Source organism: Phascolarctos cinereus, unplaced genomic scaffold (genome assembly GCF_003287225.1).
Source record: "Phascolarctos cinereus isolate Bilbo 61053 unplaced genomic scaffold, phaCin_HiC Scaffold_9;HRSCAF=440, whole genome shotgun sequence".
Lineage (NCBI taxonomy): Eukaryota > Metazoa > Chordata > Mammalia > Diprotodontia > Phascolarctidae > Phascolarctos > Phascolarctos cinereus.
In genome coordinates, this window is record NW_027556402.1 from 199,094,726 (window position 1) to 199,120,877 (window position 26,152).

A 26,152-nucleotide genomic window follows, 5' to 3' on the forward strand; every position below is an offset into this window, starting at 1 on the left:
AACCGCGTCCAACTCCCCATGACCCCATTTGGAGTTTTCTTGGCAAAGATACCGGAACGGTTTACCTTTTTCTTCTCCAGCTCATTTTACAGATGAGGAGACTGGGGCAAACAGGTTTCAGTGACTTGCCCAGGGTCACAGAGCTAACAAGTGTCTGAATCTGGATTTGAACTCATGAAGATGCGTCTGCCTGACTCCAGGCCTGGCGCTCTATCCACTGGGCCACCTACCTGTCCTTCTTTCCTTTGACTTCCCCCAAAACTAAATGCAACAGAGGGTGGGGGCAGAAATCCACATTATGGGCGTTAGAAAAGAGAACTTTATAAAGGCTGTCAAAGACGCAAGGGGGTGTCAATCATTCCTTTCTACCGTCTGCTATAAAGCCTTACTCACCATGGAGAGGCAGGTGAGGAAGATCAGTCTCCGTCGGTTGCTCTGGCACAGCTAGAGGTAAATTGTATATGAACAGATAATCAATGTATATAGAGCTCTGTGCATATTAGCCCCCAAAATGTTTTCATATCCATTCTTAGAAATAAGCTGTCCCCGAGGGAGGCAGGACAAGGCTCACTGTCCCCATTTCACAGTCAATAAACATTTTTTAAATGCTTACTATGTGCCACGCACTGTGCTAAGCATTGAGGCTATGAAGAAAGGCAAAAGACTTGCTCTCAAGATGTCTAATGGGGGAGACAACATGCAAACAGCCACGAACAAACAGGAGGGATACGGCACCAATGGGAGATGATCGACCGCGAGGGGAGTAGGAGAAAGGTGGGATTTTAGCCGGACTCGAAGAAAGGGATGGGGGCCTGTGGAAGGTCTGGTGTGAGGGACAGCAGGAGGCGGGAAGTAGAGTGTGAAAAGACTGGAAAGGATTGTGCGTGTGTGTGTGCGTGCGTGCGTGCGTGTGCGTGTGTGCATGTGTGTGTGTGCACCGCGTGCCTGCACTCTGAAGGGCTTTGAATGCCAAACAGAGGATTTTTTATTTGATCCTGGAGGGAAGAAGGAGCCACTGGAACATACTGGAATGTGACACCTGCTGAGTGGCGGATGGACTGGAGTGGAGAGAGATTGTGGACAGACCAGCCAGCAGGCTATTGCAACCGTCCAGGCATGAGGTGATTAGGAAAGTGAGCCTGAGGAAATCTAGTCTTTTGTCTAAGAACTGAAGCCACTGAGGAGGCAGAGCTAGGAATTCATCCCAATTCTCCCAAGGACTAGTCTAAATGCTCTTATTTTGCTTGGGGGTGGGGGTGGATGGAATGGAATGGCTGGGAGTTGCATGAATATTTGTTCCCTCTTGAAAACCATCAGATACTAGACTTTAGAACTGGAAGGAACCTTAGAGATGATTGAGCCTAGCCTTCCTCACATGGGGGAAACTGAGGGCCAGAGAGGGTAAGGGACAGGTCCAAAATCACATACGGAATAAGTGGTAGGAATCGGAAGGGACCGTGACATCACAGAGTTGGAACGCCTGAGACCTCGTGTTTACTAAGTCTCTTCCCTGCCCCAAGCTAAGTGGCTGAAGACCTCAAGAGATGGGGAACTCATTACCTCTCCCAAGGCAGCCCATTCAACCTCTGGACAGCTTGATGGTTAGTTAGGAAGCCTTCCCTTATACACTGTGCCAAAATCTACCTCTCTGACCCCAAATCTGGGGTTCTTTCCACTGCACCATGTCTCCAAAATAAATGCCTTGGGTAACATTCAGTTCAAAACAATCCAGTTTCTACCAAAGATGGGAATTTCTCTGTCACCTCTGGTCTCAACAGCCTATGGGGCCTTCAGGACTCAAATGTTCGGTGGGCAAGAGCCAAAGAATGAAGGTGCCTGGGGCTGCTCCTGCCCTGGGCTTAGGAGTGTCCTTGTATCTGGGACTGAATGGTCTACACCTACCTTCCTACCTACAGCCTGGCTTCAGGCCTTTCCTGCTCACTGCAGCCCTCAGACTGGATCTGTCATCTCAGCCAAAGTGGAGAATGGGGCTTTTTATATCTTCACATGTGTGGCTTACATGATCCTTCCCTTCCCCAGCATACCTTCTCCCTCTCTCCTCCAAGAACAGAGAAAGGCTCTCTTAACCTGGGCTAAAAATACACGTGGCATCTCAAAAAAAAATATCCACACGGGGGCAAAAGAAACACACACACACACACACACACACACACACACACCCTCCCTCCCCTCGGGCACAAAAAGTCCTTCATTTGGGGATTCTGGTTGCTAAGATCTGCTGATGTTTGCTGCTATTTTGTGCGAGGGAAGAAGGGAGAGCTGTGCCTAAATGAGGAGTTTTGTCCCTCCCGCACCCCACCCCCCATATTAATGAATAAGCTTCAGCAGCCCGCAACTGCTGCTGATGGGGCCACTTGGCACCTGAGCCTGTAATTACTGTCCCTCCCCTTACAAGGCTCCAGGGGAACAAACCCAGGACAGTGAGGACCTGTCTCAGAGAGGCTGGATGCTGAGCACCGAAACAGATTTCCAGCCAGGCTGAAGAGGAGCCAATATACATACAGCTGACCTGGAACTCAAATACAGGGCATTTGTTGAGCAAGACACACACACACACACACACACACACACACACACACACACACACACACACACACACACACACACATGCACTCTCTCTCTCTCTCTCCAAGGTATGTGTTTAAAAAAAAAAGACAAACCACCCAAGCCAAGATCACTGCAGACAATCTGATGAGAGGCAGCTCCTGGGCTCCGAAGGCCTGCGGCCCAATCCCAAAGCATTAGGGCAGGAGGATACAGTGCTCCTGAAGTCAGGGAGCCCAGAGGGAAAGGTTAAAAAAAAAAGCCTTTCAACACGGGAGGGGCCCCCACTCTTCCTGTGCTGTGGCTTAGGGCCCCTCATTTTCCATGCCACAACTGTCTTTGGGCGGCTGCTTGGTTCTATTTCTAAGCTCTACTTGAACGAATGCTGATTAGCCACCTAATGCTAGGGAGATACTGAGTTTAGAGAAGAAATGGCCCCTGCCCTCCACAGTCTAGTCTGACCATTAACAACACCTAGCACATTTTCAGAGTGTGTTAAGGTTTACATACAGAATATTATGCTCAAATCCGGTGAAGCAGAAGGACAATTGTGCTTACCCTCATGTTATAAATGGGGAGGCTGAAGCTCAAAGAAGCTTTGCCTACATTTGTCTGATTTGTCTATAATCACAAAGCAAGTAAATATTTCAGCTGGTTTAGAAACTAGTCTTATAAGAGCAGTGCTCTTCCCAGTATGCTCTATCATCTCCTCTGATAACTACCTTGGAAAGGGGAAACAAGTCACTTTGTGAGGTCCAAAGGAAGTTATTACCAATGAGGATGGGGGAAGAGAATCATGGCAGGCTTCCTGGAAGAGGTGGTATAGTGGACTGGGCCCTGGAATCTGAGTAAGAAAGATCTGGTTTCAAATTCCATCAGAGCAGCAATATTGTTCGATGCAGAACTGTGAATGACTTAGCTCTTCTCAGAAACACAATGATCCAAGACAATTCCAAAGCACCAATGATGAAGCATACTTTACACCTCCAGAGAAAGAACTGATATTTTTTACTTTCTTCCTTTCATTTTTTTCTTTTATTTGAGTCTTGTTGTACAAAATGACTAATATGGAAATTTTCTACATGATTACACATGTATAACCTACATCTGACTGCTCACTGTCTCAGGGAGGGGGCAGGGGAGGGATAGAATGTGGAACTCAAAACTTTGAATAAAAATGTTAAAAATTTTAAAAACAAGCAAATTCCACTGGAGGCGTTTATTGGCTGTGTGACCCTGATCGAATCACTTGACCAGTCTGTGTTTCTCCTGTCTAATTGCATGAACAAAGGCTGGAAGGTTACAGGCTGAAGGGTGGGACAGACAGACCCATCCAGTTTGGATGGGCTGAATGGAGGGAGAGAGAGGGAGGGAGAGAGAGGGAGAGAGAGAGAGGGAAGAGAGAGGAGAGAGAGAGAGAGAGAGAGAGAGAGAGAGAGAGAGAGAGAGAGAGAGAGAGAGAGAGAGAGAGAGAAAGGAGATAAGTGTGAGACGGCAGTGTGCCATCCACCATCATTTTTCAGTCTCCCTCCTTCTAGACTTCAGTTTTTCCAGGACAGGGCTAGGTAACCTCTGTATCCTTGTTTCAGGGATATTGAAAGGTACCATGGCATTCTGGTACTGGATTTGGAGTCGGGAAAACCTGGGTTCAAATCCTGCTTCAGGCACTCTACTAGCTGTGTGGACCTGGGCAAATCCCTTAATGTCTCTCAGCCTCAGTTTCCTCATCTGTAAAAATGGGCATCATAAAAGCACCTACTCCCTGCCAGAGTTGTGGCGCTGATATTTATAAAGCGCTCTGCAAACCTTACAGAAACATCCGTTATTGTTATTTATCCTCAATATAATAATTCACATTTCTACAGTGTTTTAGGGTTTACAAAACACTTTTCTACCCAAAACCTTGTGAAGTAGTGAAATTATTAGCACTCTTATTCTAATGGTGAACAAAATTGAGGCCCAGAGAGGGCAAAGTCCTGACTCACCCAAAATGGGGGAAAGTTCAGAAGGTGCATTCTTGCTCCCAATCTTATGTGACCTAGGAGAGTTTACCGTGCACTGACCTGGTCAGAGTTAGCAGGAGGTGAGAAGGTAACAGGGCATAGTGGGGAGGGGGAGGATTTCCTCCCACGGATTTGGTGATCCAAGCCCTCTGCTGGTTTGGTAGAACCCAGGTCTAGAGAAAGCCCATGGGCAGAAATTAAAGATGCATCTGATTGGATAATCATATTTTGCTCCCTTCAGCAAATTAAGGAGCCTTCCCACACACCCCCAAGGAATGACAAGGCCAGAGACTGCTCTCAGAGTGAATGAGTAACCCCACCTTTCAGCTTCCATCTGAATAAGGCACCCACTGCCTCCCCCACCCACCAAAAAGAGAAAAAAAGGACCCCCAAGCCCTTACCTGTGTCTTCTCCTTCATCCTCATCATCTTCATCATCACCAGAGGATGGAGACTCTTGGAAAATAGAAAAAGGTGGGGAAGAAGGGATGGGGAAAGAAAGAGCATGCATCACTCTAGGTCTGAGAGGGCGTCTAGCCTGGATTAGCCAGGGCTACAGACAAGACAAACTTCACACCCACCTCTTGCCCGTGTGCATATCAAGTCCCCACTACTAGAAAGTAACCTCTTATCTGGCCAACCAGAAGCAGGGCCCCAACTCTGCATAGCCAGAAAACAGAAGTCTTGGACAGGGTGCCCGACAGAATCTGAGTGTCTGAGGGAACTTACAGTCCAGCCTCTTTGTAAGGGCAGGAATCCCTCGTAGACCTTTACAAAGTGGGGGAAAGAAGTGGGTGTGTTCACTCAGCCTCTGCTTAGATACTTCCTGGGATGGGGGGCTCAGTGTTCACAGTGCAAGTCCCTCCCATTGCTGGATGGTTGTTAGGAATGATGGGTAAAGATGCATAACTGTGCTTTGAAAGCCTTCAGTATTATGACCAGAAAGTCCCTAGGCAGATAATGGGAGTCCTGTCTATGTGGCATCCTTTACACTTTCAAAATGGCAGTCTTTCTTGAGATGTGGGGAACGCAAATAATTAAAACTGCTTTAATTTAATACGTCTGCTTGTTTCTGGTCTCCTCCATTTATCTTACTGCTTTCTTAACCGACGATATGACTACTTTACTCAAAAATCTTCCATGGCTCCCAACTGCCTCCCCAGCATCGAAAGCCCACCAGAGCCTAGTGAAAAGAGTTCTCCCTGCCACACATACTATGCTCCAGTCCCAAACTGGAATAACTCTCTATGCAGTGAATGTATTGGGCCTCTGTACCTCCCCTGGCCTATGCCTCAGGTGCCTTCCTTCTTCCCTTTTTTCTCCTGGCCAATCTCTTCTGGTCCCAGCTCAAAATGGTTACTTCCTCCAGAAAGCCCACCCACCCTGTAAACAACCTTCCCTCTGCTTGTTTCTCTCTACTGCCCTGTCAGGTAGAACTGTGAACTACAGTTATCCACATAAACTCTGAGGGCAGGGGTCCTGTCTTATCTAAACCTGGTCTCCAGAACACAATAGGAGATTTATAAATGTTTAACAAATTTAAAAAATCATCGATAAAAATAATAGCAGTCAGTGAAGTTTTAAGAGCACTCCAAAATTGTTAACAGTACTTTCCCCACCATAATAATCCTGTAAGACAGGCAGTACCATTATCCCCACTTTACAGATGAAAAAACTGAGTCTCAGATGAGGGAAATTATTTGCTTATGGTCACATAGCTAATTAGTGTCGGAGTCAGGACTCAAACCCCGATCTCCTGATTTTAAGACCCGCTATCTTTTCCTTGCACTGGGGCTGCCACAGATTATAAAGGGCATAGTGGGTCAGTGGAAAGGAGGGCTGGATTTTGAGTCAGAAGCCCTCTTGTTCTGCCAGGTACCACCTTGGCAATTCTGGGCAAGTTACTTAACTTTTCTGGGCCTCTTCAAAATGAGGGGCTTGGAGGGGAGAGCCCTGTAAGCCCTAAGTGTATGGTCTTCCCAAGCCATGGCTTTTAAGTCAGGGCACAGGTCCCAGTACCAAGGGCTCAGATCAATCAACCTCTATGGCCAGGCAAAGTCTGCCTGAATCCCTGCAGACCTGTCCCAACTAGGAGACTGGGGATGACAATTCCCTTCCTGAGCAGGGTCTGGAGGGTGTTGAGAGGAGACCCAGCCAACCCAAGTCATTAGCCCCAGAAGTCTGGCAGGTGAGGAGGGAAGCAGAATAAAGTCAACTTATTTTAGCTTCAAGAATCCCCTCCCCAATTCTGTCCTTTCCTCTCACCACCCTCCCCCGCAGTACCTCGCCTGAGGTTGGGTCTGTCATCTCCAGGGTTAAAGGAGAACCTGTCCTGTTGTTCTTTACAGACCAGGTCCTCTCTGAGCTCATCCTCACTGCTAAGACAGGCCATGTACTAAACAGGACACCAGAATTGGAGGGAGAGCACCTGGCTTTGAACCACCTCTCTATTTACTACCTGTGTGACCTTGGGCAAGTCATTTCAGTCGATCAACTAACATTTATTAAGCACCTACTATGTGCCGCACACTTCTGAGAGTCACCTGGAAGCTCCCTTTTGACTCTAAAGCTATGAGCCATTATGAAGGGTATGTATTCCCCAGACAATAGGGGAACATCCCCATGCTCAGGATCATAGGAAAAGCCCCTCTCTCCCCACTGTGCCAATGCCAAGTCTACAGAGCAGGTGGGCACTGAGCCCCTGCTCAGCGAGTGATAAATGTGCTACCTTTATACCGAGATGTCATACTCCCTTTACTCCTATTGGGAGAATGGACTTTGTACTGTCTCCAACAGTGGGGATGGGCATCAGTAAACCATTCACACCCTCATGCCATCCTCTAGACCAGAAGTGTCAATCAAACACCTTACTGAATGTGGCCTATAGCACACTGAATGTGACACAAACCAGTTAAAATGGAATTGGCAAACATTTAACAAAATAAGTAAAAATTCAATAAAACAGATAATATTACATTTTAAATCTTAGTCAATGTGCGGTCTGCAGGGATCTGTATGTACCATTCAGTGGCCCCCCTGTTTCTGTTTGACACCCCTGGTCTAGACACCCTCTGGTCAGGTCAATAACATAGACTGAAGCCAACAGCGGGAGTCTGGACCCATGACTGTGGCCTCATTCACATCATGCTCTAACTGGTCAGAAGACACTTCAAAACCAGCCACTTCTCCTGCCTTGGGTGAAGTGGGAAGAAACAAGATACTTGAGCTGTAGGGCTAAGACAAGAGACCCCAAAGTACTCGGGACCTTCCTTGGCTTTCCCAAGGCCACTGCTGCCTTGGCTGTGATTTCCAGAGAGCCAGGACACCTGCGATTTCACTGGGCCAACACTAGAAACATGCAGATTACAGTCTACCTCCTCCCTCTTAGCCTGTGTTTCTCTTATCCAGAAGCTTCCATAAACCACTCCTAGAACATCCCTACCACCCAGGGTGTCCTTGGAAGCCCCCTCTTGGCCATCTTACATTCTCTGGGTAGACTTGGGGGGCATCTTTTTATTAAAATATATTTAGGACCAGAGGGCTATAAATCTAGATTTAAAACAAGAGACAGAAGAGTTAGAGCCAAAAGGGACCTTGGAGGTCATTGAGTCCAAGCCCTCATTTTACAGATGAGGAAAATGAGGCCTAGATTTGCTATGGTCACATAGGAATGATTTGCTATGGTCACCTAGGTAGCAAGCAGTAAAACCAAAATTTAAACCCCGCTTCTCTGGCTCCCAATCCAGTGCTCTACCCACCATGCTACCTTGCTGCTATTATCACATGGTTCTTGGCCATTATGATCCCTGGGAAACAGGCTAGGCTGCTGATATTAACCTCATTTTATAGTTGGGGAAACTGAGGTATATAAAAGGATAAGACTTTGCCTGCCATAAGTCAGTGACAGAGCCTTGCTGCACACAAGCATCTACTCACCCCAGGTCTGGTACCCTTTCCTCTGGGCAATGTGGGGGTATAGGGTTAAGGGCACCCAAGCAGAAGCTGAGGGAAGGCTGTGGGCAGGCTGTCCCTGAAGTGATAGCCTCCTAATTCCTGGGGCTACTGCTGGGGCCCCCCCTGGAGTTCCTTCCCATACTCTAGCTACAGTCCTGGCACAGGACAGAGAACTGGGCAGAATCAAGTCAGAGGTAGGGATGGAGAGCCGTAAGCCAGGACCACCAGGAAAGGAGCTCAAATTACCTATTTATGTTGGGGTTATTATTAGCCACGGGGGGAAAGCATGGAGGTGGAAGGAGTCCAGGGAGGAGAGTTGGGGAAGAAGGGAGACAGGGTTCTTAAGAATTTTCACTTTATCAGTTCCTCAGGCTGGCTGGCTGCTTCCCCCAGGCATGTCCTCACTCTGAGACACTCTTCCTCTTAATGCAGTCCCTCCCCCCTCCCCCGACAATCTGAGCTGTCATATTGAAGGTAGTGAGCTCCCTGTCACAAGAGGGCTTCAAATTCAGGCAGTACAAACCATTTATTCTGTTAACCTAGAAGCCCATGGAGACTCCATGATGCTCTGAGGTTATGTGATGGTAATCATTCCTTCCCCAAAGGGACAGACACCTCTCCTGGCCCATCTCTCCCTGGACACCTCCTGAAGCTCTCCAGTCTTAATAACTGCGCTGTTAAATGGCCCTGAGGGAATCTAATTTCTCTCTTAACCATTTAATTGATGTAACCTTGAAATGTCTGGCCAGGCCTTCGCAGGGAGCTCGATGCAAAGCAGATGTGGGCAAGGATGGGTTTGGCTTGGTTGGAACAGATGGGATTTTTAATCTATGGGCAGAATGGAACTGAACCATAGAGGCTTCTGGTTATGTTATCAGGTAAGCGGAGAAGCCGCAGGCCCAGGGGACAGGAGCACATGGAGGGATGCTGAAACGCTTTCAGTTTCATGGGGTTTCACAAGAATCCATGTCTCATTCGGCACAGCCTGGGAAATTTCACTGGGCTTGTACCAGGAACAAGTAGGTGACAATTAGTTGATTCTGCTAAAGCAATTTCTATTTAGTCACTTTTTTTTCCTCATTCTTTATTCCCAGGAATGGCTCAATGGGTAAGGAAGTGATCTATTCATCAGTGAAGGTGATGTAAGAACACCTTCTAACTTTCTTGACACTGACTTTGGGCAAGTCCCCCTTCCCCCAACCAGAGCCTCAGTTTCTCTCTATAAAATGAGGAGATTGGATAAAGATGATCTCTAAGGAACCTTCTAGCTCTGACACTCTGTGCGCTAAGGTCCTTCCAAGCTAGATATCTTATAACTCTATCATTTGTGGGACAATGACATAGTAGTAACCAGGTATGCGGAATCCTTAGCTTGCAAGGAAGATTTTTTTTAAGACCTAGTGGAAAGAAACCACAGTGGTTCCTACCCAATTTCAGAAAATAACATGGCCCAAGTCTGGGGGAATCTAATCGGTCTCTTAACCATTTAATTGATGTAACCTTGAAATATCTGGCCAGGCCTTCACAGGGAGCTGGATGCTGAGCTCTGGGCCCATAGGTGCTAATCTCTTCAGGTAACACTTGCTTCATGAATTTCTCCATCAACCACAAATCCACTCCCCAGGCATCTTTATTGTTCAGGGGGCCCTGCTGAGTAATCTCTCACATTTATAGAAAACAAAGCCCATTTTCTCATTATAAATACCCACGCTAAAGGAGGCCTGATAGGCATTACTATCCTCATTTGACAATTGAAGAAACTGAGGCTGCTTATATCTACAAGCCCAAGGTCATACAGCTAGTTAGCACTACCTACTGAACCAAGAGCCCAGGGCTCTGGACTCTGAGCGCAGTCCCCTCTCTGAAGTAATTATTAATACCAACTTAGAGCACTTTTAAAAACCACTTTTCATCTACATTCTTTTATTTATTATCGACAATTCCACAAGAAGGAGGGGAGAGAAACAGCAGGAAAAAAAAAAGTTCTGAGAATCGGGGTTAGGAGACCTGAGTTTAAATCTCAGCTCAGTTATAACTAGTTTTGTGACCTGAGGCGAGCCTCAGTCTCCTCATCTGTGAAATGGGGCTAACACCTACCTACCTCACACTGTGTGGAAAACACTTTCTCAAGCTTTAAAGCATAAATAGATCATGATTCATGTGTTTATAACTATGTGGATTCACACATCATAACAGTGTAATTCATGTAATCATAATAATGACTACTTCCATTTACTAGATGAGGAAATTGGGATTCAGAGATGGGATGAGGTGTATTACATCTAGAGCAGGCGTGAGATGTAATGGCAGTTGTCTTCAAATGAAAATGAAGTAATGTGGTATGGGGAAACAGGGCCATGGATCTGCAGTCCAAGGCCCAGTTTAGATTAAAGTCCAGGCTCAACCACGGACAACCTGAGGAGGCTCAGTGGGGCTGTGTATTTGGAATCAGGAAGCCCCTGGTTAGAATCCAGCCTTAAACACTTCCTAGCTATATGATCCTGGGCAAGTCACTTGATGATTTGCCTCAGTTTTCTCAACTGTAAAATGGGGCTAATAATGGTACCTACCTCTTGGGGTTGTGAGATGATAAATGTAAAGGGTTTAGCACAGTGGCTGGAGAACATTCATAAATGCTCATCATCACCCTTACTATGCCCTTTCCTCACAGACAGATGGAACTAGAAGTATGAGCAAGTGGAAGAGGCATTTTTGGGCTGAACAGAAAGTCAGCGTGTTTCAAAGTAGATGGGAATGCCTCAGGGGAGTAGGCTTCCTATCCCGAGCATGACGGGGTGGAGGAAGGTCCTCCAAGAAGTTACATGGCTACCACACGTCTAGGCTGCTGAATTCTGGATGCCCTCTGAGGCCCCTCCCAGCTCTGACACTGGCTAGCTCAAGGTCATTAAGCCATTTGGTGATGGAGGTGGAACTGGAGCTCAGCTTTAAGCCTGCTCTGAAGACAGGATGACCAGAACTTCCTCCCTTGAAGTCCCCAAAAGACACACAGCCCTGTTGGGGCAGGAGGCCCCAAAGGGGCTGGGGCTGACTCACTCACCAGTCACTCGGATGGTAAAGTTGCAGAGAACCTCACTGGAATGCTTCTGCTGGCAGGTGTAGATACCAGAGTCGTCATAAGACACATTGATGATTTTCAGCAGATCGGGCCCAATGTGGGTCCTGTTGGTGGGGAAGATTGCCACGCCGTCCTTGAACCAGGCCAGCAAGGACGAGTCTTGGGCCTCGCATCCAAGCTCGATGCTCTCCCCACTTGAGAAGACCAATTCCTGCTGACTCCTGGCCTCACTTCTCAGTGGCTCTGCGGGGGAAGGAGAAAGCAAGGCGTCTATTCAGCGGATGAATGCAAAATGAGTGTCCACCATTCACAGAGCATAAAACCTTCCTCCTCCTTTAAGGCTTAGTTCATACTCTTCCTCCTCTGTGAAAGGAAGCCTTCTCAGAAGGGGGAATGTCCTTTCCTTTAGCTGTTAGTGCCTTCCACCCAAATTATCCTAGATTTCTTTTGTTTACACACACACACACACACACACACACACACACACACACACACACACACACACACTGTCTCCTCCAATAGACTGTAAGTTCTTTGAGGGCAAGGTTTGTTGAATTTGATCTCTGTAGCCTCAGTGCTGGTGACTAATAAAAGCTTGTCCACTGATTTTATCTTTGTACCCCCAGTATACAGCATAAAGTAGGTACTAAAGAAATGCTTGTTAAATGATAAAAGAAAGACTTCCCAGAGAAACTCAGGAAGACTTACATAACACGGATGCACAGTGAAATGAAGCAGAACGAGGAATACAATTACAACAACACTGTAAAGGCCACAACTCTGGTCAAAGCAATGGCCAGACAGGATGAGTTGACCATAATGCATGAGAAGATAATGCATCTTCCTGATGGAAGAGATGGATTTGGGATACAGAAATGAGATGTTATTTTTGGGACACAGATTTGACGATGCATATTTGCTAGAAGAATTTTCTTTTTCTTTTTTCCAATAGGGGAAGGAGAGAAAAATGCATTTTTATTAACTGAAAAAAATTGCTATCTATATATAATCAAGCAAACCACTCCATCTCTCTGGGCCTCAGTTTCCTCATCTGTAAAAAGGGAGGTTGGTGGGGCACCTAGGCGGCCAAGTGGATACAGCACTGGCCCTGGATTCAGGAGGAGCTGAGTTCAAATCCAGCCTCAGATACATAACACTTACTAGCTGTGTGACCCTGGGCAAGTCACTTAACCCCATTGCCTAGCCAAAAAAAAAAAGGGGGGGGAGGTTGGTGCAGATGATCTATAAGGTTCCTTCCAACTCTAAGATTTTGGAGAAAGCAGCTAGGGATGTTAAGGAGGGAAGCTAGACCTCAGAACTGAAAATTCTGTTTTCCTCCCCCCTCTTCCTCCTCGGTCTACTGACCTCACCAGATATTATTACTCATTTAACCCCCAGCAAGGTTTGCAGTCCAATTTGACCCACCCCTTTTGCCAAACAACATTTGGGGCCATCCTATGTGGACTTTGGAAAACAGTCACACGATGAATGCCTGTGGACATACCGAAATGAACCCAATTGAGAGATAGTTCCTTGGACAAAACCAAGATGGTCTTTCTTGGTTTTTAATAATTATAGTGTACTTATTTTGCATAGCCTGTCTTCGATCAAAAGTAAGCTCCAAGAGGGTAGGGATTGTCTTCCCTTTGTCGGTTCATCCCAAATGCCAAGGACACAGTAGGTGCTTAATAAATGCATATTACTCCACACCAGCCAAATCAGACCACCATGTCCCCTCCAACCTTTGCATGCAACCTCCGTGCCTCTGCATAGTATTCTCTAGGCCTGGAATGCCCTTGTTAAATTCCAATCAACTCCAACTCCACATCCTTCAAAAACAATCTGGATATGCTATCAAGAGCATCCTTTCTCCTCCTTCTCAGAGGGCACCAAACATTTTGCATAGAATGATAGGGAGAGAAGGGAGAGAATAAGCATTTATCTATGTTTATGTCTTATCACAAGAGCCGATTGTTAAATTTTCATCATGAATGTCTGTAAAAGGCTACAAGATCTGGGCTCAAAGAATTGATTTGTTGATTGTCTAGACTTAACAAAGTGCTGGAGAAAATCTAAATGAGGCAGATTAAACTTAAAAGTGTGTATACGTTCCCACCCTCCCCCTCCCCCAACCAGTGGTTAAACATCTACCACCAGCACACCCCTGCTTATCTACAGGTTAAGACCATGGCATCCCTGACCTCCTGGAGGTGGTCTCAGCCAAACTCTGAATCTCCCCCCACATCCTGCAGGCATTTCACAGACCTTGGTTGAAACCTGAGTTGGTGTGTATATGTTTGTGGGCTGTAAGCAGAGGCATGGGGTCCTCTGGAAAAAACCTAACAAAGAACAATAGGGCTAAAAAGACCACAAAAAGAGTACAAGCCAAGACAAATCCTACGTCCACCAGCCCTAGAATGACGCAGGCACCAAAGTCGGGGCCCAAACTCCCTGGTTCAGGCTCCGTCCCATGGGGAGATTGTGGGGTCTTGAGGTGGAAGGAACCTTGGAAAACACACATAGCTCAATTTCCCCACGTAAGGCCTGGGGAAACTGAGGCCTGGGGAAGGGCAAGGTCTTGAGGCCAGCAAAAATTCAAACCCAGTTCTTCTGATTCCAAATCCAGGATTCTTTGTACTGCCACCATGGAATCACAAAATCTAAAAATGTGGGAGCCAGAAGGGGCTGCTTGGCCCCCTCAGCATACCCCTCCAATCCCTAGGAGACAAAGACCTGCTTCCCGGAGAGGCTGCAGGGTGGGGTGGGGCACCTGGAGGAAAGGTCAACCCTTGGAGGCACGCCTACTCATAGCTTTAGAGCTCTGGGGCCTTATGATACCATTTGGAATTGCCTTGAGGGGAAAAAAAAAAGGTAAGATTCTTAGCAGTTGCTAAAAATACTATATTGCTGGGGGTGAAAACAAAGCAAAGAATGTATAGGACTGGACTGGTTGGGACAGGTCTGCAGCTGCACCCAGGCAATTGGGAGGAGAGGCCTGGGATGGACTTGTTTGCCATGAGATAAAGGGCTTGGACAAAGATTGTCTCCAGGGTCCCTGGCAGCTTCCAAGAGTCCGATTCCAGCCCCTCTGAACTTGCCAACCTTCACCAACTCCTCCAAGGCCCCTCCGGCCTCAGTTTCCCCCTCTGTAAGATGATGAAGGGGGACTGCTAAGGCCCCTTCTAGCTCTGATATTCCGTGTCATTGTTAGCACACAAAAAGATGACTGGGGAGTCTTTAGGTTTTACCAGACTGCCTGTCAAAGGGGGTCCTCAGACTGGAAAAACAAAATACAGGTGCCTGGGACAGAGAATAATCAATCACACGTGGACTGATCAGAATCTAGTCTCTGCTAATGTCCAGCTCTAACATTCTAGAAGACAGGTATACATGAGCTAAGGCTTTCAGCACAGTGCCTGACACACAGTGGGGGTATATAAATGCCCCCCCTCTCAGCCCTATTATTCAAAGCTTGAAGAAGGTTCATGATCCTCAGCCAGAAACTTGGCTTTAGAGGAAGTGAAGTGACTGACCCAAGGTCACACTGTGGACAATTAAACCACTAAAGGGTAAACCTAAGATTGTCAGGGACAGAAAGAACTTTGGAGCCAAAAATATTGAATGGGGTTGGGGGGTGGGGGGCTTAGAACATAGAGGACAGGGCTCATGGGAACAAGTTTGCTGGAAGGACCCTCAGAGCCCAGAATGTCTGGAAGGACCGTTAGAATACAGAATGCCAGAGCTGGAAGGGACTTTGGAACCCAGAATGTCAGGGCTGGAGGGACCCTTAGAACATAGAATGTCAGGGGCTGGAGGGACCCTTAGAACACAGAATATCAGGGCTGGAGGGACCCTTGGAACACAATGTCAGGGGCTGGAGGGACCCTTGGAACACAATGTCAGGGGCTGGAGGGACCCTTAGAACACAATATCAGGTCTAGAAGTCATCCTAGACCCCAGGCAGTTAGAACATACTGAATACAGAAAGTTAGAGCTGAAAGGGGTGGGGGAGGGTTGGTGGCAAAGCACAACAGAATCCAGTCTCCTCATTCCCAGGCAGCCACACCACTCCGGGAGTGGGGTGTGGAGAGACAACACCCGGGGTGTTGGCAGCAGCTCCAGGAGAAGACATCGGTCCCGCAGGGAGATGTGCTGGCTTAGATCTCCTTCCAGGTATCTCTGTGGGAATTTCACTCCTAAGGAGAAAGTATTTTCTCTGCCTCCTGATGGGGCCATGCTTGCCAGTCAACCAGGAGGGGTGGGTTTCAGGGCCTGTGGGGGCTCCCTGGGAAACCTCTCTGCTCTGACTCAGAACCTTTTTTTTTCTTCCTTCCATAAAAAGCCATTCTAAGTTGAAGGTGGGAGCCACCAGGCTTTTCTGAGTCACTGAGGTATTCTTAATTTAAAAAGGGGGTGGGGGTGGGTTGGGGCTGGGGAGAGAAAGAGGAGCAAGCTGCTATAAAACACCTTTTAGAACTTGAGGCAAGTTTCATGGTCTATGGTTTTGTACGGAGGGCAGTTCCCTGTGGGCCCTCTGCTATTAATTGAGGATAATGATGGTTTTATAGGCTCCTGTGAGTAAGTGAAAGGGAAAGGGGTAGCTGAGAGTCTCTGGGGCAGGAGGCTCAGAGGGACGACTTCAAAGCCCACTCCCAGCTCCTGCCTCACCTCCTGGCAAGTGGCCAGGCTGCTTCGGACCTCCTGCTCGCTGACTCCCTGCTAACAGGACCCGGGGAGCCCTCAGCAGCTGGACACACACCATCCATCCTCTGCCAGGGCTCTAATTCCAGCCCAGGGCCTAGGACCAAGTCATCCCCTGAAGGAAGGGGGCGATCAGTAAGCTTTGCCAGCTTCTATACTGAAAGCGTCTATATTTATAGATCTGAAAGAAGGGGGAGATGATACAGACGTGCTCTGTCTAGCTTATAGGATTGTTATGATGAAACTGCTCCTATAAACCTGAGACCTTGTAGACCTGGCTGGAAGGGGCGGTGTCTGTGAACTTGTTTTTATAAATTATTCTGACAACTACATTTCGCTAGAATTGATTTCCTTTGTAATCCAATGTATTTTATTTTATACCTTTAAAAAGATGACTGGGGAGTTCTTTAGGTTTTACCAGACTGCCTGTCAAAAGGGGTCCCCAGACTGGAAAAACAAAACAAAAAAACATTAAGAACGAAGAGGTGGCTGGACGGTGCAGTGGACAGACCACTGGAGTTTGGAGGACCTGAGTTCAAATTTGACCTCAGGCACTTACCAGCTGTGTGACCCTGCACAAGTCACTTAACCAACTGCCTCCAAAAAGCAAAGAAACAACAAAAAAAGAACATAACACCTAAGCTAAAATTATCCATGAAAGAGTAACAATCATCCTCCCCTCCCCTCCCTGCTCGAAGATTTAGAAGGCACAGCACCTTTTAAGTCAAAAATTAGCTAACTGGGACTCAGAGACAAGAGGAAGTGACCACAGAAGCCGAGCGGAGAGCCAGCAGGGTAAACTTGGATGAGACGTGCTTGGAGCCTGCCTGGGTGCAGGATCAGTCCGGCAAGTCAAGGGATCATAGATATAAAACTAGGGGGGACGAGAAAGGCCATCTGATCCAGCCCCCCCATTTTACAGATGAGGAAACTGAGGCTCAAAAGAGGTTACATTACTAGCTCAAGGTCTCACAGCCAATGAAGTGTGAGAGGCAGGATTTGAACCCAGGCCTTCCTGACGCCCTAGGCCAGTATTACTGGCCACTACAGAAGAGGATCTTAGGATTCAGAATTATTATCTGGTCTCATTTTTACAGCAGGAAACCGAGCCCGTAAATTAGTTAAATGATATGCCCACAGTCACATAAAGAAGGCAAAGCAGTCAAAGCCTGGATTAAGAACCCACATTTTCAGACTCCAAATTCCATCCTTTCTTCGTCACAATATGAAATGGGTTGGGGTAGAAGAAGTTATTTTAAAGTATCTTGGCAGGTGATATTGTGGTATAGTAGGGCAAAAATCCCCCCAAAACCAAACAAAAAACCCCACTGGACCTGGATTCTGGAGCCCTTGCTCCTAGCTCTGTGACACTGAACCTGTATGAGCCCCGATTTCCCTACTTGTTAAAAGGGGGGCAAATACTCGTCCTGCCACTCTCCTGAGTGTGTAGTTTCTCCTATTAGACTGGGCCCCCCTTTTTCACTTTTGCATCTGTAGCCATTCCAGCCATTTAGCACAGTGCTTAATAGATGTTCATTCATTCCTACCACTCAGAATTGTGAGGAAAGCTTCAGAAACCTTCAAGTGCTATTAGTATCTGTGACTTCTATTATAATGTTTTTAGATTGAACTTTCTAGGAGGAAGCCCAGATCCCAAAAGAATTGTATCCCTTAACAGCAGAGGAGGGAGCGGTCAGGTTCACCTTAGGCATCCTCCTCCCTCTTCCTGGAGTCCAACCTACCCCTTTTGTCAAAGGCCCATTAGGGATTCAGGAGGATGGGGAATCCCCTGGCCCCTGGCAGAATTCTTGGCCAAGGATGGATTTAACAAGAAAGAGGCTCCATTCCAAAGAGGTTTTCAAAACATCAGGTCCCAAGGGGACAAAAAGGACAAAACTTCTCCCCCACACCACCAGAGGCCCCAGTATACATATGTAAAAGTGCTCTCAAGGGGGGCAGAAAAACAACCATTGTGGAAACAGGTTGTTTTTTATTTTTTAAAAGCGTTCTCTAGCTTCCACATACACCCTCAGGACTGAATTTCTGACTTATCTGTAGGTATGCAAAATGCTCAGCAAGGAAGCAGAGAACTCAGTTTACCTACCTCAATGATACTTTTTTGTTTTTTTTTTGTTAAATACCTATTAAGTGCCCAGGCATCCCAGTGGTTAGAGCTGTTGTCATCATTATTATTATTGATCACCGAGCTATATAATTTCCCCACAACCAGCTGAATATCCATTCCATACTGCTTTCCCTTTTTTATAAAAGGGGAGGGGTCCTGGAAAGAAGCCCTGGCTTTGTTGAGTCAACTTGGGCAGGGAACATTTATTTCTGCACCTTGGGTTCCTCCTCTTATCATATGAGAGGGTTGGACCAGATGGCATCTGGCCCAAATTCTGCCCAGCAAGGAGATTCATTAACATAAGTATGTTAGAATAGCCAGCTCCCAAAACTAATCTGTTGACCCATTCCACCTTGCACCCCTCCCCCACTTCTCCAGGTTGTTGAAAGTGATCAAACGAGAATCTCAAATCAAAGTGAGATCAAATCACAGAATCATTTTAGAGCTGAAAGGGCTCTCATGGACCAAACAGTAAAGCCCACTCCTCATTTTACAAAGAGGAAAGACAAAGCCCAGCTCGGGGAAGCATTGTGCCCAAGGTCACACAGGCATCCCCTGACTTCCTGTGCAGTATTATAGACTGCCCCCCACCTCCAATCACCTTTAAATATCCCCTGTCCATTGTATGGGCTGGATGAATTCCACTCTCGTCATGGGGAGGGTCCAATCCTAACCCAAGCCAGATCTAGGTTGGGCATGCCAGGAGAGGCAGGGGAGGGAATGATGTCTTCATTATCTATGGGGCATCAACCCTTACTAGCAAAGGCAGGCTCAGGGCCCAGGGCAAGGTGAGTGTTTAATGATGGCTGGCTGATGAATGAGTGAGGGGATAAATAAATGAATGAGGCTCCACACTGTTACTTGGTGCTCACTGTATTTTCACAGGAAGTTTTAAATAGAAAAGCTTAAAGTCCAAAAGCAGTTTGGGTGCCCCCTACTCATGACTGAAGGTCTCTAAGCAGAGGCAAAGCAACCAGTCTGGAATGTTGCCCCGAGGGGATTTCTGCCCGGAGCTAGAAGGCTGAGGGTCCCCTCTGAGCTCAGATTCTGAGATTCTAGAATTTTGCTTAGGTGCCCCCCTAGCCAGATGCATGGACTACGTAAAAGCCATGGTCAAAGAAAGAGCCTAGACATCATCTTTTAAGAAATTATCAAGGAAAACTGCCCTGATATCCCAGAACCAGAGAGTAAAATAGAAATTGATCACCTCCTGAAAGAGATCTCAAAATGAAAACTCCCAAGAATATTACAAGCAGCCAGAAAGAAAGAATTCAAATATTGTGCAGCCAGAATTGGGATAATACAAGATTTAGTAGCTTTTACGGTAAAGCATAGGAGTGCTTGGGATTTGATATTCTGGAGGGCAAAGTAGCTAGGATTACAACCAAGAATCACTTACCTGGCAAACATGAGAATGATCCTTCAGGAGGAAAAAGTAGGCATTTAATGAAAGAAAGGACTTTCAAGCATTCCTGATGAAAAGACCAGAACTGAATAGAAAATTTAACTTTCAAATACAAGACTCAAGAGAAGTATAAAAAGGTAAATAGGCTCATAAGGGATTCAATAAGGTTAAACTGTTTACATTTCTACATGGAAGATGATACTTGTAACACTTAAGCACTTCATCATTCTTAAGGTAGTTAGAAGGAGTCTACATAGACAGAAAGAGTCTACATAGCATGGATGTAAGTTGGCTATGACGGGATGATCTCTAAAAAAGTAAAATGAAAGGATCAGAAAAAGGAATATACTGGGAGAAAGGGGAAGGGAGAAGGGAGAGGTAGAATGGGGTATATTATCTCATATAAAAGAGAAGTGAAAGAGTTTTTACAGTAGAGGGGAAGATGGGGATGACAGGGTGGTGGCAGACAATGGTTGAACCTTATTCTCATTGGAATTGGCTCAAAGAGGGAATAACAGGCAAAGAAATCTCTTACCCTAGAGGGAAATAAGAGGGGAAAGGGATAAGACAAAGGGAGAGGGGGCTGATAGAAGGGAGGTCAGATTAGGGGAGGCAGTGGTCAGAAGCGAAACACTTTTGAGAAGGGAACAGGGAGAAAGGAGAGAGAAAGGCTACATGGCAAAAACTGGATAGAGGGAAATACATAGTAATCATAACTAAAAATTTTTACAGCAAGTTTTTCTGATAAAGGCTTCATTTTTCAAGTGTATAGAGAACCGAGTCAAATTTATAAGAATACAAAGTCATTCCTCAATTGATAAATGACAAAAGGACATGAGCAGGCAGTTTTCAGATGAAGAAATCAAAGTCATATGAAAAAATGCTCTAAGTCACTATTAATTAGAGAAATTACAACAACTCTGAGGTACCACTTCACACTTATCAGATTAGGTTATAGGACAGAAAAGGAAAATGACAAATGTTGGAGAGAAGGTGGGAAAATTGGGACAATAAAGCACTGTTGGTGGAAATGCGAACTGATTCAACCACTCCAGAGAGCAATTTGGAACTATGCCCAAAGGGCTATAAAACCATGCATACTTTGACCCAGCAATACCACTACCAGGTCTGTATCCCAAAGAGATTAAAAATAAAAAGGAAAAGGTCCTATATCTATAAAAATATTTATAGTAGCTCTTTGTGTGGTAGCAAAGAATTGGAAATTGAGAGGATGCCCATCAATTGGGGAATGGCTGAACAAGTTGTGGTATATGAATGTAATGGAATACTACTGTGCTATAAGAAATGATGAGCAGGAAGCTTTCAGAAATTCCTGGAGACTTACATAAACTGATACAAAGTGAAGTGAGCAGAACCACAACAGTTTTACAATAATGCAATAATTATATGATGATCAACTAAGAATGACTTAGCTATCCTCAGCAATACAAAGATTCAATGCAATTCTGAGGACCCATCAGAAAAAAATGCTATCCACGTGTAGAGAAGGAATTGATGGAGTTCAAATACAGATTGAAACATACTTTTTATACTTTCTTTTTCTTTTTTTGGGGGGGTGTGTGTCTGTGTTTTCTTTTGCAACATAACTAATATGAAAATGTGTTCTGCAGAACTGCATATGTATAATGTATATCTAATTGCTTGCCATCTCAGGGAGGAGGGATAGGAAGGAGAGGATTTGGTACTTAAAATTTTTAAAAATGAATGTTAAAAATTATTTTTACATGTGATTGGAAGAAATAAAATATTTAAACTCTAAAAAAAAATAAAATAAAGAAGGACACATTGAATCCTTCATACTGTGAGCTTCTTGAAGGCAGGGACAGTTTTTGCCATGCTTTGAATCGTCAGTGCTTGGCACACAGTAAGCACTTAATAAATGTTCACCGACAGACTTAGTGACCCTCTTAAGCATCTTATTATCAGACTCTAAGGCTTGGGTCACATTTATTAGGCTTTTTTGTATAAAAAGAAGATTCATCATTTTTTCCTTCCTTGGGGACTGACTGTATTTATTTATTTTATTGCTCTGAGTGGCCAGTGTCATTGACCAATGACTCCCAGGACAGAATAGCAGATGTGACCTATCAGCTGCCACCCCCCAATGACCCTCAGGCTTCAGGACTGCAGGGGAAGACTGAGGAGATTTACTCCACATTCAAGAAGCAATATTAGCTCTTCTCCATTCCTCCCTCCCCGAAGCCAGCCTTTCAGTTCACTTCTTCCTGGCAATTAGCTTTGGGTTTCATCAACCAAGGAGAAAACAGGATTCCCTCCCTGCCTCACTCCTGGGGGCCCCCCTTTTCCCCTAGCCAGAGAGAAATGAGGTGGGGAGGGGTGTCACTGAGGACACTATCCAGTCTCATCTGAATGCCTGGGGACATCAGGCGCTGCAGAGAGGCTGCTGGGTTGGGGCAATGCTCTCCAGCTGAGAGATTTCAGTGCCCCCCCCCTCAACTGGTGATCTCCCCCAGGCCCTGTTGGTCACCCAATGCTTTTCTCAGCCCTAGACTCCCTGTAACAGATTTTCTTAATTTTAGGGGTTTGTTTTTCTATACAATGTTTTGGTTGTTCTCATTATTATGAACTTGACAAGCACTAACACAAAGCTTTCCCTACTGGAAGAATAAAAAAAAGAGGTCTGCATTGGAAGCCACGGATCTCCATCAGCATGTGTCTTAGCTTTGGCACCCCGTTTGGTAATGTCTGAAATCGAATGTAGACATTCCAACACTCGCCATTCTTGTGATGTCCCTATGTGAACTTCCGTCTTCTCTCTGTGTATTTTTTAATGATTCATTGACACTTTTTTTTTTAAAGCATCACTCCAGAAAAAAAAAATGTAACAAATAAGGATAATCATGCAAAATAAACCCAGCCACAGCCTGGAGAGGCCGTGCATGTGAATGTCCACTCAGAGCAGAGGCAGATGCCCTCAGACACCAAGGTAGGCAGAGGAAGGACAATCTAATGCTAACTCGATTCAGCTGAGCAATTGATTAAGCACTGTGTGCCTGAGAGGCACCGGGGGTGCAGAGGCTGAAGGCAAAGGCGGTCTTGGACCCAGGACCCCAACAAGTCCAAAACAGAATCATTATCTCTCCCTGAGGTCAGAGGATTCTAGAATTTGGAGCTGGGAAGGGATCTTAGAGGCCATCTGGTCCAGGAATTCCCAATTTTTTCTGTCCCGTACCCTTTAAGTAAACCTTCCTGCATGCTCTAGTCAGTAAGAAAAGAAATAAATTCTAGAGTCTACCATAGTACGCACCTAAGAAATAGAGATTGACTCAGTACAAAAGGAAATACATTTTAAACTTTCCATGCGTAGGCTCAGAAATAAAAAGATTAATTAATTTCAATAGAAGGATACAGTTATTTACTAAATAGTTGCTGTAAATAAGCTCATATCCCCTAGACACATTTATTCCAGGTTGGGAATCAGATTTGGTCCACCCACCACCCTCATTTTATAGAACAGAGAAGTGAGGCTCAGAGAGGGGTACTTGCCTAGTACTAGGATGACAGAGCTCTTACTCAAGTAAGGCCCCCCAGACTCCAAATTCGGTAAATCAGCGGCTACCAGGGAATGATTTTTTTTCCTTTGGGGGAGCGGTGGTGATCATAGCAATTTACCAGGACCATACTGATAAATGGGAAGGATGAAGGGCTGTGCTGGGGAGGAAATAGTAGCCAAATTGATGAAATCAGGATCCTTTCAAAGTATGAATCAGCAGTTAGCAGTGGGTCCCTGGGCTATTTTGAACTGTCTTGTAGAATCTCAAGATGGTTTCCTATGGGAGTCAGCTTGGTACGTATCTTTGGAGTCATAGCCCCTGGGTTCAAATCCTTCATTTAGTAGTTATTACCTGACTTAAAGTTCCCAGCCCTTGATTTTCCCTTCTGTAAAGTAGGGGATTGGCATAGCTGGCGTGGCTTTAGAGCTATGATCCTATTAGCTGGGAAGTCTGCCTTATCTACCCACCTAGGGGGAGCTTGGCTGACCCCCTCTCATCAGAGAGCTCCCAGTCCCCAGGGCTCCGAGGCCTCACAGAGCCAACACAGACTCCCACAATTTATCCCCTATTCATTTGTATATGTATTCAATTAGGCAGTGAACTCCAGCGGGGCAGGCATGAGGTCTCCTACTTTTCCCCGGCCCCAGGGCACCTTGCACTGGGGATGGGGAGGGTGAGGGGGGTTTCAGCAGCAGGTGTTTCACACTTGCCGACAGATTTAACTAAATTGGGAATCAGAGAATGCAGGAGCTGAGAAGGACCTTACAACATATAAAGTCAGAGTCTGGAAACAGCCTGGGATCAGAAAACTGCCCCTCCTCTAAACCGCCATCCTCCTTCACCCGAGTGAACACACATAGTAGGTACTTCATAAATGAGTGACTGACCAAGACACATACAAAAAGGGGACTAGGGGATTTCTAGGTTTTATTTTTGTTTTCCATTTCGGTATCTGGGCACATTCTATCCCCTTATGCTGGGAATGCATTTCTTCATCTGTGCTTAGTGGAATGGCTACCTTTCTCCAAGGTTTAGCTTATGGGACACACTCTGATCTTTCTAGAGAAGCTGGGGGGGGGGTCTATTAAAAAATGAAAGTAATTTAAAAAGGCATCAGTGTTAAAAATTTCAACCAATACATATCAGAAACAAACGGCTAAACTGAAGTGAATCTACCCCCTCATCTTTCAGAAGAAACCGAGGCTCAGAGACAGGAAAGTAGTGGCCTAGGAAGGCCTAGGCCTTCACACAAGGAAGCTGCGGCAGGTCACTCGGCTCACTGGGCATCCCTCACATAAAGCCAGGGGAGGTGCGAGGTGGGCTCAGCACCCCCTAATGCAAACCCCACCTCTGCTAAGTTCCTTCTCAGCCCTCTTCTCCCACCCCTCTCCATCCTTCCCTGGATCTTCCCTGACTTCAACTCTGCCTCCCCCCCACCCTCCCCTTAATCTTCACTTAATTCAGGCAGCTGGCCGTAAATACCCCCAGAACAATGGATTTAATCCTGAAAGTCCTGAAAGGGAGCTCCCCCCACACCCCGGCCTGGAAGGGGGGCAAGAAGGAGAAACCCTGCCCCCCTTCTCTTGCCTGGGACAATGAGGGGGACACTGGGGCCCGGGCCTAATTAAAAACGGAAGTGCTCAGCTCAGAGCCAAAGTTTGGGCAAAGAAATAGAAAAGTGGGGGAGGGAGGGCTGGCCCAAATGGGGAGGGTCTTTTCTATTCAAAACCTAGACTCCAACTGGGGCCACATTCAGGGAACGTTAATTGTCATTCCTACTCCGAATGTCCTAGTTTCTAAGTGGAAACTGCTCCCCAGAAGGCTAATGAACCCTCTGCTGTGGCTGGAGCTGTTACCCCAGACCTCAACAGGGACCAGGTGGGCAGGGTCCCATCATCCTCTGCCCCCCATCCCAGCCCGCTGCTCCCCCTCCCCCCCAGACTAGTTGAGCAACCCTGGCCAAGTCACTAAACTTCCTTCCCTAAGCCTCTTTTTTTTTTTCCTGTAAAATAAAGGGTTTGGGTTAGATGGGTGGTTCCTGAGGTGCCAGCCATCTCTAGATATATGATCCCATGAACCCCAGCCCAGGCTAATAAAACAACACTGATCCCCTGATTCTATTTCTGGAATACACAAGGGATTTTCTTCCTAACAGCCTCGGTAGAGAAGCAGGAAGGGTTCTTTTGTCCCCATTTTACAGATAAAACAACTGAGGCCTGAAGAGGTGAAGGGAATTTGTGGTAGAACAGAAAGAGTACTGGACTTGGGAGTTAGAAGACCTGAGTTTGAGTCTTTGTTCTACCATTTAACTCAAAGAATAACCTTAAACAAACTACTAACTTCTCTGGGCCTCAGTTTCTTCCTTTATAAATGCAGGGATTGCTTGGATTGGAAAGCTTCCAAGGTTCCTTCCAACTCTCATATTCTGTAATCTTGGAAGAATCACTTCTATGCCTCAGTTTCTTCACCTATAAAGTGGGAATCACAACCCTTGCCTTTCATACAGAGGTAGTCTATGAATGGAATGAAATAACATGTCAATTCTTATTATTGTTATTGTTACTCACTTTTCTAAGTCTCTAGTTTCCTCTTGCGTGAGATTAGTAAATTCGACTGGCGGGCCTTAAATGTCTCTCGCAGCTCTGGCACTTTGTGGTTCTCTGATTCGCCCCCCAGATCATAGGCCTCACTAGTGAAGTCTTCGAACCCAACAGGATCCTACATTGTGGGACTCTCCTTCATTCTGCTTTGTGGTTAGCTTTGTACTCTAGAAAGGGCAGACTTGCCA

The 26,152-nt window shown here is 46.1% G+C and overlaps 1 protein-coding gene across 10 annotated transcripts in view; it reads right to left on the reverse strand.

The window, feature by feature from the left end:
* FGFR3 (fibroblast growth factor receptor 3) overlaps positions 1-26,152 on the reverse strand; it is a 92,032-nt gene that overhangs the window by 45,908 nt on the left and 19,972 nt on the right. For 4 of the 10 annotated variants that reach the window (XM_020992235.2, XM_078148900.1, XM_020992234.2 and 1 more), the window contains exons 3-5: positions 11,580-11,840; positions 4,970-5,023; positions 394-444 (exon numbers count right to left, since the gene is read on the reverse strand). In XM_020992235.2, coding sequence (XP_020847894.1) covers positions 394-444; positions 4,970-5,023; positions 11,580-11,840 — 366 coding nt within the window. The remainder of the gene's footprint in view (positions 1-393; positions 445-4,969; positions 5,024-11,579; positions 11,841-26,152) is intronic. The other 6 variants (XM_020992240.2, XM_020992239.2, XM_020992238.2 and 3 more) reach the window with 2 other exon arrangements.